This window comes from Mirounga leonina, unplaced genomic scaffold (genome assembly GCF_011800145.1).
Source record: "Mirounga leonina isolate KUSES-001 unplaced genomic scaffold, KU_Mleo_1.0 Mir_376, whole genome shotgun sequence".
Classification (NCBI taxonomy): domain Eukaryota; kingdom Metazoa; phylum Chordata; class Mammalia; order Carnivora; family Phocidae; genus Mirounga; species Mirounga leonina.
This window is the reverse complement of record NW_023270718.1, coordinates 701,169-717,845: the sequence shown is the minus strand read 5'-3', so window position 1 is coordinate 717,845 and position 16,677 is coordinate 701,169. Positions and strand designations below refer to the sequence as shown.

The window sequence follows — 16,677 nt, the reverse complement described above, 5'->3', positions numbered from 1 at the left end:
CCTCGCTCTCACCTGTCCCACGCCCCCTTCCCAGATGTTTGAGCCCAAGAGCTGCACCTACACGTACCTCCTGGGTGACAGAGAGTCCCGTGAGGCCATTCTGATCGACCCGGTTCTGGAGACAGCGCCTCGGGATGCCCAGCTGGTCAAGGAACTGGGGCTGCGACTGCTGTATGCTGGTCAGTGTGGAGGCCGAACCCCTGGGTCTGGGGGAGGAGGGGGCTGGGGGCTGGGAATCCTGCGTCCTCTCTGTGCCCTCCCGGACCTGGTCCTCCTCTCTCTCCCAGTGAATACCCACTGCCACGCGGACCACATTACGGGCTCAGGGCTGCTCCGGTCCCTACTCCCCGGCTGCCAGTCTGTCATCTCCCGCCTTAGTGGAGCCCAGGCTGACTTGCACATTGAGGATGGAGACTCCATCCACTTCGGGCGCTTCGTGAGTTGGATGCTGGGTCCCGAGAGGGTGGTGGCCTGGACTTCTTGGACTTAAGGAAAGAGGGGGCTGAGGGCGTGGGCTCCTGAGCCCCGGGGTAGGAGGGAACTCTAACCTGGGCTCCTGATCCCTGAGTTTGTCTCTGGGAGGAGGGCGCCATAAACCCAGGTGGGGCACTGGGGAAAGAGTCTCTGGGCAGGTGTGTCTCTGGCCAGGCCCATAAGTCAACAGCATTTGTGGAGTTTCCTATAGCCTTGGGGCAGCTCCTTTGGCCTGGCATCTCCATAAAAGTTGATTGAGGATGGGGCGCCTGGGTGGCTCAGTTGGTTAAGCGACTGCCTTCGGCTCAGGTCATGATCCTGGAGTCCCGGGATCCAGTCCCACATCGGGCTCCCTGCTCAGCAGGGAGTCTGCTTCTCCCTCTGACCCTCCCCCCTCTCATGTAGTCTCTCTCATTCTCGCTCTCTCGAATAAATAAATAAAATCTTTTTTAAAAAAAAAAAGTTGATTGAGGGCTAGAAATCTGAGACCAGGGCTGAAGGAGAGACCCAGCTCAGTCTTCTAGAGCCACTGTTGGAGGAAGGAGCATCCCCTTGCCCAGAGCTAGGACTAGGGTGAGGCGAGCAAGGCACCTAGGGTGCAACATTTAAGGAGGCACTCACTCTCAGGGTCATGCAAAGGCAGGGTAGGCACCTGCGAGTCAGCGCCTCCTTAAATGTTCACCCTTCTGTGCCTGCTGGCCTCACCCTTGCTGGGGCTGTTGCCTCACACAGGAAGGGCCTGAAGTTTCCTACCTCCTCTCTGGTCTTTGTCACAGGCCAAGGTCAGCAGGTTTCCAGCCAGGATTTCAACCCAGAGCAATAGATCGGGGGGGGGGGGGGGGGGGGGGCTTTGCCCTCAGAGGGAGGAGAAACAGCTGGTCAGATTTTTCTCTGATGAGACTTGCTAAAGCTACGGAGAGTCTGGCTGACTTTGGGGACAGAATGGGCAAGTGATAGAGGGGGGACTTGACCTCCAGCTTAGAGGATTTTGCTAAATGGGGACAGTTTATCTGAGTCAGAGCATTTAGAGGAAATGAGAGCTGTGTGTGGGATCGGAGGGTTGAGCTACAATGGTGGCAGCCTCTTTATTTCAAGCCCTTTTTTGGAAGCAGGTAAAAAAGTGCATTGCACCTTTATGTACACTGTCCGTGAGTGTGAGGTGCTAACAAGCATTTATTGAGTTTGAGCAGGCTTAGAAGGGTGAAAAATGGTTGGGGTTTCGTGTCAAGATGAGCCCTTTGTTAGATTGGATGAGCGATGTTTGAATGAATGTCAAAGGGTGTAGCTGTGGCAGATTTAGCTTCAGTGTCTGGTTTTGTTTTTTTAAAGATTTTATTTATTTATTTGAGAGAGAATGAGAGACAGCGCGAGAGGGAAGAGGGTCAGAGGGAGAAGCAGACCCCCTGCCGAGCAGGGAGCCCGATGCGGGACTCGATCTCGGGACTCCAGGATCATGACCTGATCCAAAGGCAGTCGCTTAACCAACTGAGCCACCCAGGCGCCCCAGTGTCTGGTTTTTTTCAAACGACTTAATTGATATCATTCACGAACCGTCCGGTTCATCCATTTGAAGTGTACAATTCAGTGACTTAGTATATTCAGAGTTGAGTCCATCCATCACCACAGGGAATTGTAGAATATCTCCCGTCACTTCTGAAAGAAACCCCGCATTCTCCTTCGCTGTCACCCCAGCCCCCTCCCCTCTCGCTCTGGCAGCCTTAGGCAATTCACAAATCTGCTTTCTCTGCAGGTTTTGCCTATTCTGGGTGTTTCATAGAAATGATTGGAATCCTATATTATGTGGTCTTTTGTGACTGGCTTCTGTCACTGACCATAAGTGTTCAAGGTTCATCCTTGTTGTAGTGTGTGTCAGTGTTTCATGCCTTCTATGGCTGAGTAATATTCCACTGTGTGAATATACCTCATTAATTCATTCATCCGTCAGCCGATAGACATTTCCGTTCCCGCCATTTTTTGGCTATTATGAATAATACTGCTATAAATATTCACGTGCAAGTTTTTTGTGTGTGGCTGTTTTTCATTTCTCTTGGATATCTATATAGGATGGAATTGCTGGATCAATAATAACTCTGTGTTTAACAGTTAGAGGAACTGGGGTGCCTGGGTGACTCAGTCGGGTAAATGTCCGACTCTTGATTTCAGTTTTGGTCTTGATCTCATGGTTGTGAGTTCAAGCCCCATGTTGGGCTCCATGGTGGGTGTGGAGCTTACCTATAAAACAGTTGGAGGGGGGTGCCTGGGTGGCTCAGTCGGTTAAGTGTCTGCCTTTGGCTCAGGTCAAGATCCCAGGGTCCTGGGATCAAGCCGTACATGGGGCTCCCTGCTCAGCAGGGAGTCTGCTTCTCCCTCTGCCCCTCCTCCTGCTCATGCTCTCTCTTTCTCTCTCCCTCTCTCTCTCAAATAAATAAAATCTTAAAAAAAAAAAAAAAAAAACAACAGTTGGAGGAACTGACCAACTATTATCCAAAGTGGCCGCACCATTTTACATTCCCACGGGCAGCATATGAAAGGCCTAATTTCCAGGCACCTGGGTGGCTCAGTCAGTTAGTCGGCGGACTCTTGATTTAGGCTCAGGTTGTGATCTCAGGGTCCTGGGATCAAGTCCTGCGTCAGGCTCCGTGTTCAGCGGGGAGTCTGCCTCAGGATTCTCTCTCTCCCTCTGCCCCTCCCCACCCCTCTCTCTCAAATAAATAAATAAATCTTTAAAAAAAAAAAAAAAAGAAAGTCCCAGTTTCTCCACATCCTTGCCAACACTTGTTAGCATCTGTCTTTATGATTATTCGATGTTTCATGTGGTTTTCATCTGAGTTCTTTATAAACCTTTAGAGATGGTCACACTTCTTCTCCCTCATTTTCTCCCCCCCGTTTAAAAAAATTGACTTGTAACATGCATGTTATATAGTAGAAAGTGCGCATATTGTATGTGCGCCGCTTGTTAAATTTTTACATATGAGTATCCACCGCCGAGATCCAAATACAGAGCATACTCATCACCAGAAGGCCTCCTTGCCCCTCTTCCTGGCCACTGACACCCCCATCAAGAAACCAGCTTCCAACTTATTTATTTTAAAATTTTTCTTTTTTTTCTTATGATAAAGACTTTGAAGATTTGCAATCTTAGCAACTTTTTTTTTTTTAAGTCGGTCCCATGCCCAACAGGGGGCTTGAACCCACAACCCTGAGATCAAGAGTCACATGCTCTACTGACTGAGCCAGCCAGGGGCCCCTCTTCCAATTTATTTAATCATAGATTAGTTCTACATGTTCTGGACCTCATAAACAGAACTCATACCATATGGGCTCTTTTGTGTTCTGGCTTCTTTCACTCCACATCATGTTGTGTATAGTTGCAGTTCTTTCCTTCTGTTGCTCTATCGCAGAGATTGGCAAACTTGTTCTGTAAAGGACCAGACAGTAAATATTTTTGCTTTTGCAGGCCATATGGTCCCTGTTGGTGTGAAAGCAGTCAGAGACAATGCATAAATGAATAAGCATGGCTGTACTCCAATAGAACTCGAATTCTGGCCTCTGAAGTGTTAATTTCAGTAATTCTCATTTTGATTTTCTTTTTTTTCAACTGTGAAAAAACTTAAAAACCACTTAAAAACCCCTCGTGACCCTCAGGCCGTACAAAAGCAGACCACAGGCCAAACTAGGTGTACCAGCGGTAGTTTGCCAACCCCTGATGGAGAGCATTTTATTGTGTGAATTTATGTTAATTCGTCCATTCTCCTTTTGAGAGTTGGTGCCAGTTTGGAGCTATTTGTGAATAATGCTGCTGGGGAGCATTTGTTTGTGTGAATTTATGAAAATTTATCCATTTTTCCTTTTGATCGGTGATTCCAGTTTGGGGCTATTAAGAAAAATGCTGTTATGAAGGCTCTTATGCAAATCTCTTGGTGGACCTTACTCTCAATTCCATGGAATGGACTTTCTGGGTCAGAGGACTGACCTATGCTTAACTTTAGTAGAACTTGCAGTTTTTTGAGCTGGTTGTATTTTACACTCACAGCAGGCCAGATTTGGATGGTTTCATTGTACAGTGAATTTTCTGTTTTAATGAGCAATGAGATTTGAACATTTTATCTCCAGTGAGGAGTGGCAGAGTCGGAAAGTTAGTCTTGCCTGTTAAGTATGTTAATTTAGAGCGCTGCCAGATATGGAGCCCCCAGATCCCACTTTAGAGATTGATTTCATTGTTCGGGGCAGACACAGGGAATCAGTCTATTTTAAAAGCTCACAGGTGGGGGGCCTGGGTGGCTCAGTTGGTTAAGCGACTGCCTTCGGCTCAGGTCATGATCCTGGAGTCCCGGGATCGAGTCCCACATCAGGCTCCCTGCTTGGCAGGGAGTCTGCTTCTCCCTCTGACCCTCCTCCCTCTCATGCTCTCTGTCTCTCATTCTCTCTCTCGCAAATGAATAAAATCTTTAAAAAAATAAAAATAAAAGCTCACAGGTGGGGTGCGCTTGGCTGGCTCAGTCAGTGGAGCATGGGACTCTCCATCTTGAGGTTATAAGTTCGAGCCTCACCTTGGGTGTAGAGATGACTTAAAATCTTTAAAAAATAAAATAAAAGCTCATAGGTGATTCTCATGTGGTCCAGGTGGGAATTTCAGTGCTTCCTTCTATTTGGAGCTAATTATTATTTTATTAATTAATTAATTAATTTGTCAGAGAGAGAGAGCACAAGCAGGGGGAGCGGCAGGCAGAGGTAGAGGGAGAAGCAGGCTCCCCGCTGAGCAAGGAGCCAGATTCAGAACTCAATCCCAGGATCCGGGGATCATGACCTGCGCCGAAGGCAGACGCTTAACCGACTGAGCCACTCAGGCGTCCCAGGAACTAATTGTTTTTTTTAAAGATTTATTTATTTATTTATTTGAGAGAAGCAGGGGGAGGGGCATTAGGAGAGGGAGACAAGCAGATTCCTGAGATCATGACCTGAGCGGAAATCAGGAGTCTGCCTCTTAACGGACTGAGCCACCCAGGCGCCCCTGGAACTAATTATTTGAATTGTGCAACAAATCTTCCCTCCTCGCAACATTTTACAAAAAATGTCAAGCATACAGAAAAGTTGAAAAGATTTGACAGCATACACGTATCCATCCATCACCTATCTTATTTTTTGTTGCATCCTCAAGTTATAGACATCAGTACACTGTCCCCTAAACGTTAGAACAACTAATGTCGTTTTCTTTCACAAAAGAAAGGAAGGTTTAGCTGACGGAGGTTCAGACTGTCTAGCCGCAATGGAAGAAGACACTTTGGGTTTTCGAGCTTAGAGTGCACAGAAACAGTGGCTGGTTATACCAAGGTTAGGTGCTTTTGAATAACGGAGCGGAGGAGTGAACTTGGGACCAAATGGAATAGATGGCCCGCCTCTGCTTGCCACCAGGGGGCAGTGTGGGCCGTGGGCCTTGCGTGGCGAGTGCGCGTGCGCAGACCCCTTTCGCGTTGCCTGTAGCTGATGCGAAGTAGTTGGAGAAGGTGCCGCTGCCCCTGGAAACAGGTGAAGGGGACAGCTGCTGAGCTGTGTCACGTATTTGAAGCCATGGAAGGGAAGAAGGAATTTCTTGGAAGACTGTGAGGTTAGTCAGGCTCCACAGAATCCCTGCAGACTGTTCTGCGGCTGAGATGTTTCAACCAGTTTCAGGACCGGTGGAGGCTGCTGCGTGAAGTCCAGATATTAGGCGCTCCCCCCACAACCTTTTATTAATATTCTAATACCTATAGTAAATTGAAATAATGGGACAGTGAACACCTCCATACCCTTCACCTAAAGGTCATGAGTTGCTGACAGTTTTTGATTAAATAATTATTTTTAAAAAGATTTTATTTCTGGGGCGCCTGGGTGGCTCAGTTGGTTGAGCAACTGCCTTCGGCTCAGGTCATGATCCTGGAGTCCCTGGATCGAGTCCCGCATCGGGCTCCCTGCTCGGCGGGGGGTCTGCTTCTCCCTCTGACCCTCCTCCCTCTCATGCTCTCTGTCTCTCATTCTCTCTGTCTCAAATAAATAAATAAAATCTTAAAAAAAAAAAAATATTTTATTTCTTTGTCAGAGAGAGAGTGCACAAGCAGGGGGAGTGGGAGAGGGAGAAGCAGGCTTCCCGCCGAGCATGGAGCCCGATGTGGGACTCGATCCCAGAATCCTGGGATCATGACCTGAGCCGAAGGCAGACGCTTAACCCACTGAGCCACCCAGGCGTCCTGTTGACATTTTTAAAAAAGATTTTATTTATTTATTTATTTATTTGAGAAAGACAGAGTGTGTGCTTGCGCACAAGCAGGGGGGAGGGGCAGAGGAAGAAGCAGGCTCCCCTCTGAGCAGGGAGCTGAGTGGAATGTGGGGGCTCAATCCCAGGACCCTGGGATCAAGACCTGAGCCGAAGGCAGAGGTCTAATCGACTGAGCCCCCCAGGCGCCCCCAGTTGCTGACATTTTTGCTACATTTGCTTTATTTCTCTGTGTGTATATACTGTTTTCCTCTCTTACCACTAAAAAGCTACATTACAGGGCGCCTGGGTGGCTCAGTTGGTTAAGCGACTGCCTTCGGCTCAGGTCATGATCCCGGAGTCCTGGGATCGAGTCCCGCATCGGGCTCCCGGCTCGGCGGAGAGCCTGCTTCTCCCTCTGACCCTATCCCCTCTCATGCTGTTTCTCTCTCTCTCTCTCTCTCAAATAAATAAATAAATAAAATCTAAAAAAAAAAAAGCTACGTGACAGATATGTCAACCCTAACGACTTCTTCTGAGAGTAACAATGTTCTCCTGTAGCAGAGGTTCTCAAACTCAAACCTTTTGGTCTCAGAACTCCTTGCCCTCTTAAAAATTACAGGAGGGCCCTCAAAGCTTTTATTTATGTGGGTTCCAGCTATCAATATTTACTTATTAGCTGTATGTCAATTACAGCTCAGTAAAAATAAATAAAACCTTTCTATTCAGAGATGCCAAAAAAAATTTACTGCATTAGGGAGTGCCTGGGTGGTTCAGTTGGTTAAGCGACTGCCTTCAGCTCAGGTCATGATCCTGGAGTCCCAGGATCGAGTCCCGCATCAGGCTCCCAGCTTAGCAGGGAGTCAGCTTCTACCTATGACCCTCCTCCCTCTCATGCTGTCTCTCATTCTTTCTCTCTCAAATAAATAAATAAATAATAAAATCTTAAAAATTTACTGCATTAGAAGTTAAAACCAAGACTCTCTTTTTAAAACACAAGAATATTCAAGTACTCCATCTGCTGGCAGAGCAATGACATCATCACCAGTCATGGAGCTTCTGGAAAACGCCACCAAACAGGCGAATGAGAGTAAGAAGGGCAGAAGAGTTCTTCCTACTATCATGAAAATAGTTTTCACCTTGCAGACCCTCAGGGTTCCCTCAACTGTACTTCGAGAACAATTCTTTTGCAAAATCTTTATCACAGAAAATATATGATAATTCTGAAATATTTTTTTTTTTAAGATTTTATTTATTTATTTGACAGAGAGAGAGATAGCAAGAGCAGGAACACAAGCAGGGGGAGTGGGAGAGGGAGAAGCAGGCTTCCCGCCGAGCAGGGAGCCCGATGTGGGGCTTGATCCCAGAACCCTGGGATCATGACCTGAGCCGAAGGCAGACGCTTAACCACTGAGCCACCCAGGTGCCCCTGAAATAATTCTTAAATCCAGCCCAAGTTCAAATTGCCCCAGGTGCCCAGGAATCATTTTTATGGTGGTTTTTAGGAACCAGGACCCAATTGAGCTTCATACAATCCATTCAGCTGTTAGGTCTATTTAGTCTCTAAATCTAGAACAGTTTCATACCCTTTCTGCACCATGACATTGACTTTTGAAGTTTCTAGTCTATTGTAAGACGTCCCACTTCTGGGTGTGTCTGGTTGTTTTCTCATGGTGTCATTCAGCCTACTCTTTTCTTTGTTATCAACTGAAGTAGATTGTATGTATTTTGAATTGGTTAATAATAATGATGATAATTTAACAATAGTTAACAAGCTTTGAGGGTTTGCTTCTTGCCAGGCATTGTGCTGAGCTCTGTAAGTGTTTTTTATCAGTGTTTGTCTAGAAGGATTTTCATAATCAAATATTGCTGCAGGGAGTGGTGGGGCCTGTGGCAAATGTTGGGGTGCATGTTCCATTTATGGGGGACACCCACGGCACAATTCAAGTTGATTATTCATGTTTAGGAGTGTAGTCTGTCAGGGTGCCTGGCTGGCTCAGTTGGAGGAGTGTGGGACTCTTGATCTTGGGGTCATGGTTTGGGTCCCATGTTGCGTGTAGAGATTACTTAAATAAATAAGCTTTATTAAAAAAAAAAAAAGAATGTAATCTGTCTACTGCCAAACCTTTTTTTTTTTTTATAGGAGCTTCAAATATACATTTTTGAGAAATCTTCCACTTTTTAAGGGTAGACTACAAATTCAGTTCTCATAACTCCTGAGTGGGCCAAACAAAACATTTCTCTGGCTTAGTCTGGCCCTTGGGCCTCCACTGCGTCTTCTCTGACAAACAGATCTCATTAAACCTTCATAACCACATAGATCAGAAATATTTTTCTCATTTTACAAAGAAGGATGTATAGAGAGGAAAAGTGACTTGCCCAAAATTACACTGAGAAAATGGCCAAGTCGGGATTTTTTTAATTTAATTTTTTAAATTTATTTATTTTTAAAAGATTTTATTTATTTATTTGACAGAGAGAGAGAGTGAGAGCAGGAACACAAGCAAGGGGAGCGGGAGACGGAGAAGCAGGCTTCCCGCAGAGCAGGGAGCCCGATGTGGGGCTCGATCCCAGGACCCTGGGATCATGACCTGAGCTGAAGGCAGACGCTTAACGACTGAGGCACCCAGGCACCCTGGGATTTTTTTTTAAAGATTTATTTATTTATTTGAGAGAGAGAGAGAGAGAGAGAGACTGGGGGTGGGGGAAGGGCAGAGGGAGAGTGAGAGAAAGTCCCAAGCAGACCATGAGATCATGACCCGAGCCGAAACCAAGAGTCAGACACGACTGACCGAGCCACCCAGGCACCCCGCCAAGTCGGGATTTGGACCCAGGAGGCCTTGTGATTCCAACTAGATCAGTGTTTTTACAAATTTTAGAACATTAATTGGGCGCGTGGGTGACTCAGTCAGTTAAGCGGCTGCCTTCGGCTCAGTTCATGATCCAGGGTCCTGGGATCAAGCCACGAGTTGGATTCCCTGCTCAGCGGGGAGCCTACTTCTCCCTCTACTGCTCCGCCTGCTTGTGCTCTCTCTGTCAAATAAATAAATAGAATCTTAAAAAAACACCAAATTTTAAAACATTATTATTATGGGGGCGCCTGGGTGGCTCAGTCGTTAAGCGTCTGCCTTCGGCTCAGGTCATGATCCCAGGGTCCTGGGATCGAGTCCCACATCGGGCTCCCTGCTCAGCGGGAAGCCTGCTTCTCCCTCTCCCACTCCCCCTGCTTGTGTTCCTGCTCTCACTATCTCTCTCTCTGTCAAATAAATAAATAAAATCTTTAAAACAAACAAATAAAAAAAAAATTATTATTATGTTACTTTGATTAGTGATTATTGTGTGCTGGGCATTTTTCTAAGTGCTTTACATACTCAAAGTAACTTAATATTTTTTTGTTAAAGATTTTATTTATGAGAGAGAGAGAGAGTACAAGCAGGGGGAGGGGCAGAGGGAGAGGGAGAAGCAGGCTCCCCGCTGAGCAGGGCCCACGTTGGGTCCTGGGATCATGATCTGAGCTGAAGGCAGACGCTTAACCAACTGAGCCACTCAGGTGCTCCAGTAACTTAATATTTATAATAGCCCTATGAGGTGGGAACAGTTATTATCCCCATTTTACAAATGAGCAGAGAAGCTCAGAAACAGAGAGGTGAAGTGACGTGTCCAAGGCCACACAGCTAGTAATAAATAGCAGAGGCAAATTTAGAACCCATGTCACCTGGCTCCAAAGGCTATTCTTAACTCCTAGTCCGTGCGCCCTCTCCAAGAGATAGATACTGTACATCTGGATTCATAACTGAAACCTCCACACATGAAATACCACTTCCCCCTACTGTATACCAGGCACCCTGAGATTTCCCGCTTCATCCCACATCTCCTCCCCCACCATTCCATTCTATTCCATTCCACGCCTCTCTGCTCTTCCGTGTCTAGCATCCTTTTTTTCTTTTTGCTTTTGTCTTATCTGTGACATCCATCCATACTTCCACGTATAGCCATAGTTTGCTCATTCCTATTCTTATTCTGTGCCTCAGTTTCCTCGTCTATAGAATGGGAACAGGAATGGTACCTACCTCATAAGGATGTGTGTGGACTGGATGAGTTCAGTCATGTCGAGCACTTAGAAGAGAGCCTGGCAAAATTTTGTCCAATTTATACATATACACAGTTATATATACCATACGTATACTTCAACTGTACCGTATATATACTGTCTAAATGTACTGGTTGTTTATAGCTGACGTCCTTCTGATTGGTCGGTACCCATTGCTGTAACTGTGATTGGCTGTTTTGAACATTACTCCTGACTATCCATCCACAATATTTAGTTCGAAAGACACCCATGCTTTCTGTTTAAAAAAAAAAAATTCAGGGCGCCTGGGTGGCTCAGTCGGTTGAGCGACTGCCTTCGGCTCAGGTCATGATCCCAGGGTCCTGGGATCGAGTCCCACATCGGGCTCCCTGCTCTGCGGGGAGCCTGCTTCTCCCTCTCCCTCTCCCCCTGCTTGTGTTCCCTCTCTCGCTGTGTCTCTCTCTGTCAAATAAATAAATAAAATCTTTAAAAAAAAAAAATTCAGAGAGTATGGAAACAGACAAAAAGTGAAAGATCATCCCTGGGCCACCAAAAGGTTATGTTAATTGGGGGGGGGAGGGTTGTGATTTTTCCCACAAGATTTTGCAAAATCTGTGACTTTCGCTTTGCATTTGTTTTGCATTGCACGTATATCCTGTTATATATGAGTTAGGAAAACATTTGGCTGAAAGTAACTGAAAAACCCAAACAGTGGCTTAAATATTTGGTTCAGTTTTCTCCCGTAACAGGAGTCTGGAAGAAGCCAGTCATTCTCTTTGATATGTAGCACTGTCATTTGGGGGATTTTTTTTTTTTTTAAGATTTTCTTTATTTATTTGAGAGAGGGAGAGCATGAACACAGAGAGGAGCAGAAGAAGAGGGAGAAACAGACTTCCCATTGATCAGGGAGCCCGGATGTGGGGCTGGATCCCAGGACCCTGAGATCATAACTGAGCCGAAGGCAGATGCTTAACTGACTGAGCCACCCACGCACCCCATTTGGGGGATTCTTTTTCATGGTTGCAAGGTGGTCTGTAGCTGCGTCCATCGCACCATTGTCCAGAGCCAGATAAAGTAGGAAGGAGAGGTGCCAGACTCTCTTATCGGGAAGGGAAAAGCTTTCCCAGACATTTTCAGGAGACATACTGAGATCTCAGTGGCCAGAGAACCGTGTCAGAAGCCACCCAGGCTACCATGGAGGGTAAGGAAGTGCTTGGCTGGGCACACTGATGCCCTGAACCAAACCAGAGACCTGGAGTGGGGAAGGGCAGAATGGATGGTAGGTGTGGACGCAGGATCTGCACATGGTGTCCTTCTATAATCAGCAGATGACTGACCTGGACCAGGATGCTAATTGGTGGGAGGAGCGCTGTGTGAGTGGCAACTAATCTTATAAGTGGTTGTTAGATCATGAGGGTAACAATTTTTTTTTTTCCATGACAATTGCTTCCCTGAACTGGGTGTGGGGATTTACATAATGAGGATTTCCTGGGTGGGCATTTTTGCCCACATGTCAGAAGTTCTTAACGGCAGAGTCCAGAGTCGTAGCAGTAGCTATGTGGGGTCAGAGAGTCCATATTTGAGGTATTGGTAGACACTGCAAACTTGCCCTCTAAAATGGCTACAGTGAGGGCACCTGGGTGGCTCAGTTGGTTAAGCGACTGCCTTCGGCTCAGGTCATGATCCCAGAGTCCTGAGATTGAGTCCCACATCGGGCTCCCGGCTCAGTGGGGAGCCTGCTTCTCCCTCTGACCCTATCCCCTCTCATGCTGTTTCTCTCTCTCTCTCTCTCAAATAAATAAATAAAATCTTAAAAAAAAAAAAAAAGATGACACTGTACAATTGCTTTGTAATCGGCTTTTAGCACTTACCAGATAGTAAATATCTTTTCATGTCAGTAAATATTTGTGTACAGCATCGTCAAATGTCATTTCAATAACATACTTTTAAATGACTGTTTGGTATTCCATACTTATATTAGTGTGCTTATCTTTTTCTTACTGATTTGGAGATCTGTTTGTATAGGAAGTATACTGACTACCACGTGGTGCATATATGTCATAAATACATTTTGCCAGCCAGTTGGTTCCCTTTCAATTTTGTTTATAGTGTTGTTGCCGTTCAGAAACTTCAGATTTATTTAAAGTCAAACCATTGATCTTTTTTGTAATGATTTACAACTTTTGGGATCACATTTGAATGCTCTTCCCTAACCAGAGATCATATATATTCATTTGTATTTTTGTTGTCGTCACAGTTTTATGGTTTTATTTTCTTGCTTTAAGTGTTTAGATTCATTGGGAGTTTACCCTGGTACAAGGTTTGAGTCTGGGAATCTAACTTAATTTTTTTAATTTAAATTTTATTTATTTATTTGACAGAGAGAGAGAAAGCACAAGCAAGGGGAGCGGGAGAGGGAGAAGCAAACTCCCTGCTGAGCAGGGAGCCCTAGGCAGGATTCGATCCCAGGACCTTGGGACCATGACCTGAGCCGAAGGCAGCCACTTAACTGACTGAGTCACCAGGTGCCCCAAACTTAATTTTTTAATTAAAAAAAAAAAAAAACACCCTAGCTAGATGTGACCCTAGGGTGAGATGGGGGCTTCTCAGGCCAATTTCATCATGAGGCCAGGGCCCTTGGCTTATTAGTAACTGTCTGTATTCTCCTTCCCTACTAGGCCTTGGAGACCCGGGCGAGCCCCGGCCACACCCCAGGCTGTGTCACCTTTGTTCTGAATGACCACAGCATGGCCTTCACTGGAGATGCCCTGCTCATCCGGGGGTGTGGCCGAACGGACTTCCAGCAAGGTCACAGGCCCTTTTCCCTAGCCTGAGATCTTAGTATGGTTATGTGTGTGCCAGGGTTTTAAGTACCTGTTGCAAGAATGAATGAACAGGTGTTAGACTGTTAGGGGGTCAGGATTAGATTGAAGAAGTTTCGCTGCTAGAGTGAGGGAGAGTTAGATTCATGGGTTAGCTACTGCGGGGCAGTTCAGCGGTTTACCTTGTTGGGAGACAGTTAGATGCAAAGGTGTATTCATTATCTATTGCTGTGAAACAAATTACCCCAGAACTTAATGACTTAAAGCAATGATTGACACTATCTTACATAGTTTATGAGATTCAGGACTCTGGAAGCAGCTTCGCTGGGTGGTTCAGCGTCACTCGTGGGAGTATAGTCAAGCTAGAGCCTGGGCTGCAGTCGTCTGAAGGCTTGACCGGGACCGGGGGTTCTGCTGCCAAGGTGCCTCACTCACATGGCTGGCAATCTGGCTCTGATTGTTGGCAGGAGGCCTCAGTTCCTTACCACATGGACCTCCCCACGGGGCTACTTTGTCTTCCTGACACAGCAGCTGGGTTCTCCCAAAGGGAATGGTCAGAGAGACACAGATGGACAAGCAGACAGAAGCCCTAGTTTTTTATTAAAGATTTTTATTTATTTGAGAGAGAGAGAACAAGCAGGGGGGCAGGGGAGCATCAGAGGGAGAGAGAAGCAGACTCCCCGCTGAGTAGGGAGCCCGATGCGGGACCCGATCCCAGGACCCTGGAATCATGATCTGAGCCGAAGGCAGATGCTTAACCTACTGAGCCACCCAGGTGCCCCTAATTTTTTTTTTGAATGACCTAGTCTTAGAAGTTAAACTCTGTCATTTCCGCAATATGCTATTTATTAGTTGCAAGTCACTTAGTCCAGACCACTGAGCCAAGGTGAGGAGAATTGTCACGTTTTGAACAGAAAAGTGTCAGTGAGTTTGTGGACTTTTTTTTTTTAATTTTTAAAATTTTTATTTATTTATTTATTTTTAATGTGGAACGCGTCACGAATTTGCATGTCATCCTTGTGCAGGGGCCATGCTAAATCTTCTCTGTATTGTTCTAATTTTAGTTTGGTGCTGCTGAAGTGAGCACTTTTTATTATTATTTTTTAAAGATTATATTTATATATATATATATTTTTTTAATTATATATATATTTTTAAGTAATCTCTACACCCGTTGTGGAGCTCAAACTTACAAGAGGCGCGTGTGCTACCAAGTGAGCCAGCCGGGCACCCTGTGGACATTTTTTTTTTTAAGATTTTACTTATTTATTTGAGAGAGGGAGAGAGAGAGTGTGTGTGTGCAAGTGGGGAGAGGAGCAGAGGGAGAGGGACAAGCCGACTCTGCCCTGAGCAGGGAGCCTGGCGGGGGGGCGGGGGGGGGGTGGCTTGATCCCATGACCCGATATCATGACCTGAGCCAAAACCAAGAGTTGGAAGCTTAACCGACTGAGCCCCCCAGGCGTCCCCCACTGTGGACATATTTTTAAACCTGAACGTAAGGAGTTTAGGTGCTGGAGGTGTGGCAGGGGGAGGGGTGTGTAGTTTGATTCAGGAGTTTAGCTGGGAGGGGGCAGTTAGATTCAGGAGTTTCACTGTGGGAAGGGAGGTCCAGAGAGGTTTGCCCCTGTCCTAATTTAGGACTCAGAGCCTGATGTTGGAACCATGGGCCCGTTTTCTTCTTTGGCCTCATGTCTTCGGTTTCTTACCTTCTAGTCCAGCCTCCCAGCCCAGAACCCTTTCTTGGCATCCCCAGGCTGAGGGCACAGCTCCTTGGTGCTTCAGGATCTCATCCCAACCTTATTTACCACCATGGTGAATTTCTCACCATTCCTCAATTCTTTGCATTTGCTGTTCCATCTGCCTACAATGCCCTTCCCTCTCTTTCTGTGCCTAGACAAAGGGGTACTGGCAGGAAATGAGGAAGAGGGTTTAGCTACTTGATTTTATCCTCCCACCCTTTCTTGAGGAAAGGGGCTAGAAGGCTTCTCTCCTGTTGATTTACTCACCTCTGAGCTTTCCTTTCCCAGGCTGTGCTAAGACCTTGTACCACTCAGTCCACGAAAAGATCTTCACGCTTCCAGGAGACTGTCTGATCTACCCTGCTCATGATTACCGCGGTGAGGGCTTCCTGGAGGAGGTGTGGGACATATAACTGTCCATTTGAGAGGGAGTACCAAACTGCTGTAGTCCATGTGGGGCATGGAGACCACAATTCCCAGAAATTTCTCTGGCCAAAAAGATCAAGTGCTTAGGTGTGCTGAGTGTGGATGTAGAAACAAGACTCCTAGAATTCCGGAGGGCATGCGTTTTCCTGGAACTTCCTTAGAGAGCTTAGGGCACGTGGGAAACTACATTTCCCATAGTGCCAGTCGAGGAGAGCAGGCGATCTTGGTAACATTCTGGGAAGAGCCTGTTAGTCCCAGGCCCGAGATGCACCCTAAGCCTCCTGGGAAATGTAGTCCTAGGAGGCCCCAGGCACTTGCCAGGTTGACGTTCCTCTCCTCCCTTGGCCGCTAGGGCTCACAGTGTCCACCGTGGAGGAGGAGCGGACTTTGAACCCGCGGCTCACCCTCAGCTGTGAGGAGTTTGTCAAGGTCATGGACAACCTGAACTTGCCCAAGCCTCAGCAGATAGGTGAGCAGTTGGGGGCTGGGACTCCTGGGTCTAAGGGAGGAGGGGGCTCAGGGCCAGAATTATGTTTCCCAAAGAAGAAGGGCTCCTCGGATTTCTGGGCCCCCAATGGGGCATGAGGGGGTCTGCTAGGGCCCCTTAGTTTCAGCCCTGGGTTTTTCCTTTCAGACTTTGCTGTTCCAGCCAACATGCGCTGTGGGATCCAGACTCCTCCTTCCTGACCCGGCTTTGTCAGGTGCTCATTTCTGTTAAGAATGCACTAGGTGGGGTACAGAGAGAGGTGCCATCGCCACGCCTCTCTTTTTCCCCTCCCTCACCAGCCCCTGAGCTTCTTAAATAAATAAAATATATATATATATATTTTTTTTTTTTTTTGCTCTGAATCTTATTTCTGTCTGTTTTTGGGGGGGAAGCCATTGGTTTTCTGATTTGAGGTGTCTGGTCTGAAGAGG

At 46.5% G+C, this 16,677-nt stretch overlaps 1 protein-coding gene and 1 non-coding gene across 3 annotated transcripts in view; one reads left to right on the top strand and one right to left on the bottom strand.

Annotated features, from left to right (window-relative positions):
- Nucleotides 1–16,585, top strand: part of ETHE1 (ETHE1 persulfide dioxygenase) — a 20,152-nt gene extending 3,567 nt beyond the window's left edge. For both annotated transcript variants that reach the window (XM_034986644.1, XM_034986645.1), the window contains exons 2-7: nucleotides 35–179; nucleotides 288–436; nucleotides 13,451–13,580; nucleotides 15,622–15,711; nucleotides 16,112–16,228; nucleotides 16,394–16,585. In XM_034986644.1, the coding sequence (XP_034842535.1) occupies nucleotides 35–179; nucleotides 288–436; nucleotides 13,451–13,580; nucleotides 15,622–15,711; nucleotides 16,112–16,228; nucleotides 16,394–16,446 (684 nt within the window). In that variant the 3' untranslated portion in view covers nucleotides 16,447–16,585. The remainder of the gene's footprint in view (nucleotides 1–34; nucleotides 180–287; nucleotides 437–13,450; nucleotides 13,581–15,621; nucleotides 15,712–16,111; nucleotides 16,229–16,393) is intronic.
- On the bottom strand, nucleotides 14,575–14,680 carry LOC117998385. The gene has a single exon (XR_004675977.1). It is a non-coding gene; the product is annotated as a U6 spliceosomal RNA (small nuclear RNA).
- Nucleotides 16,586–16,677: the final 92 nt, after the last annotated feature.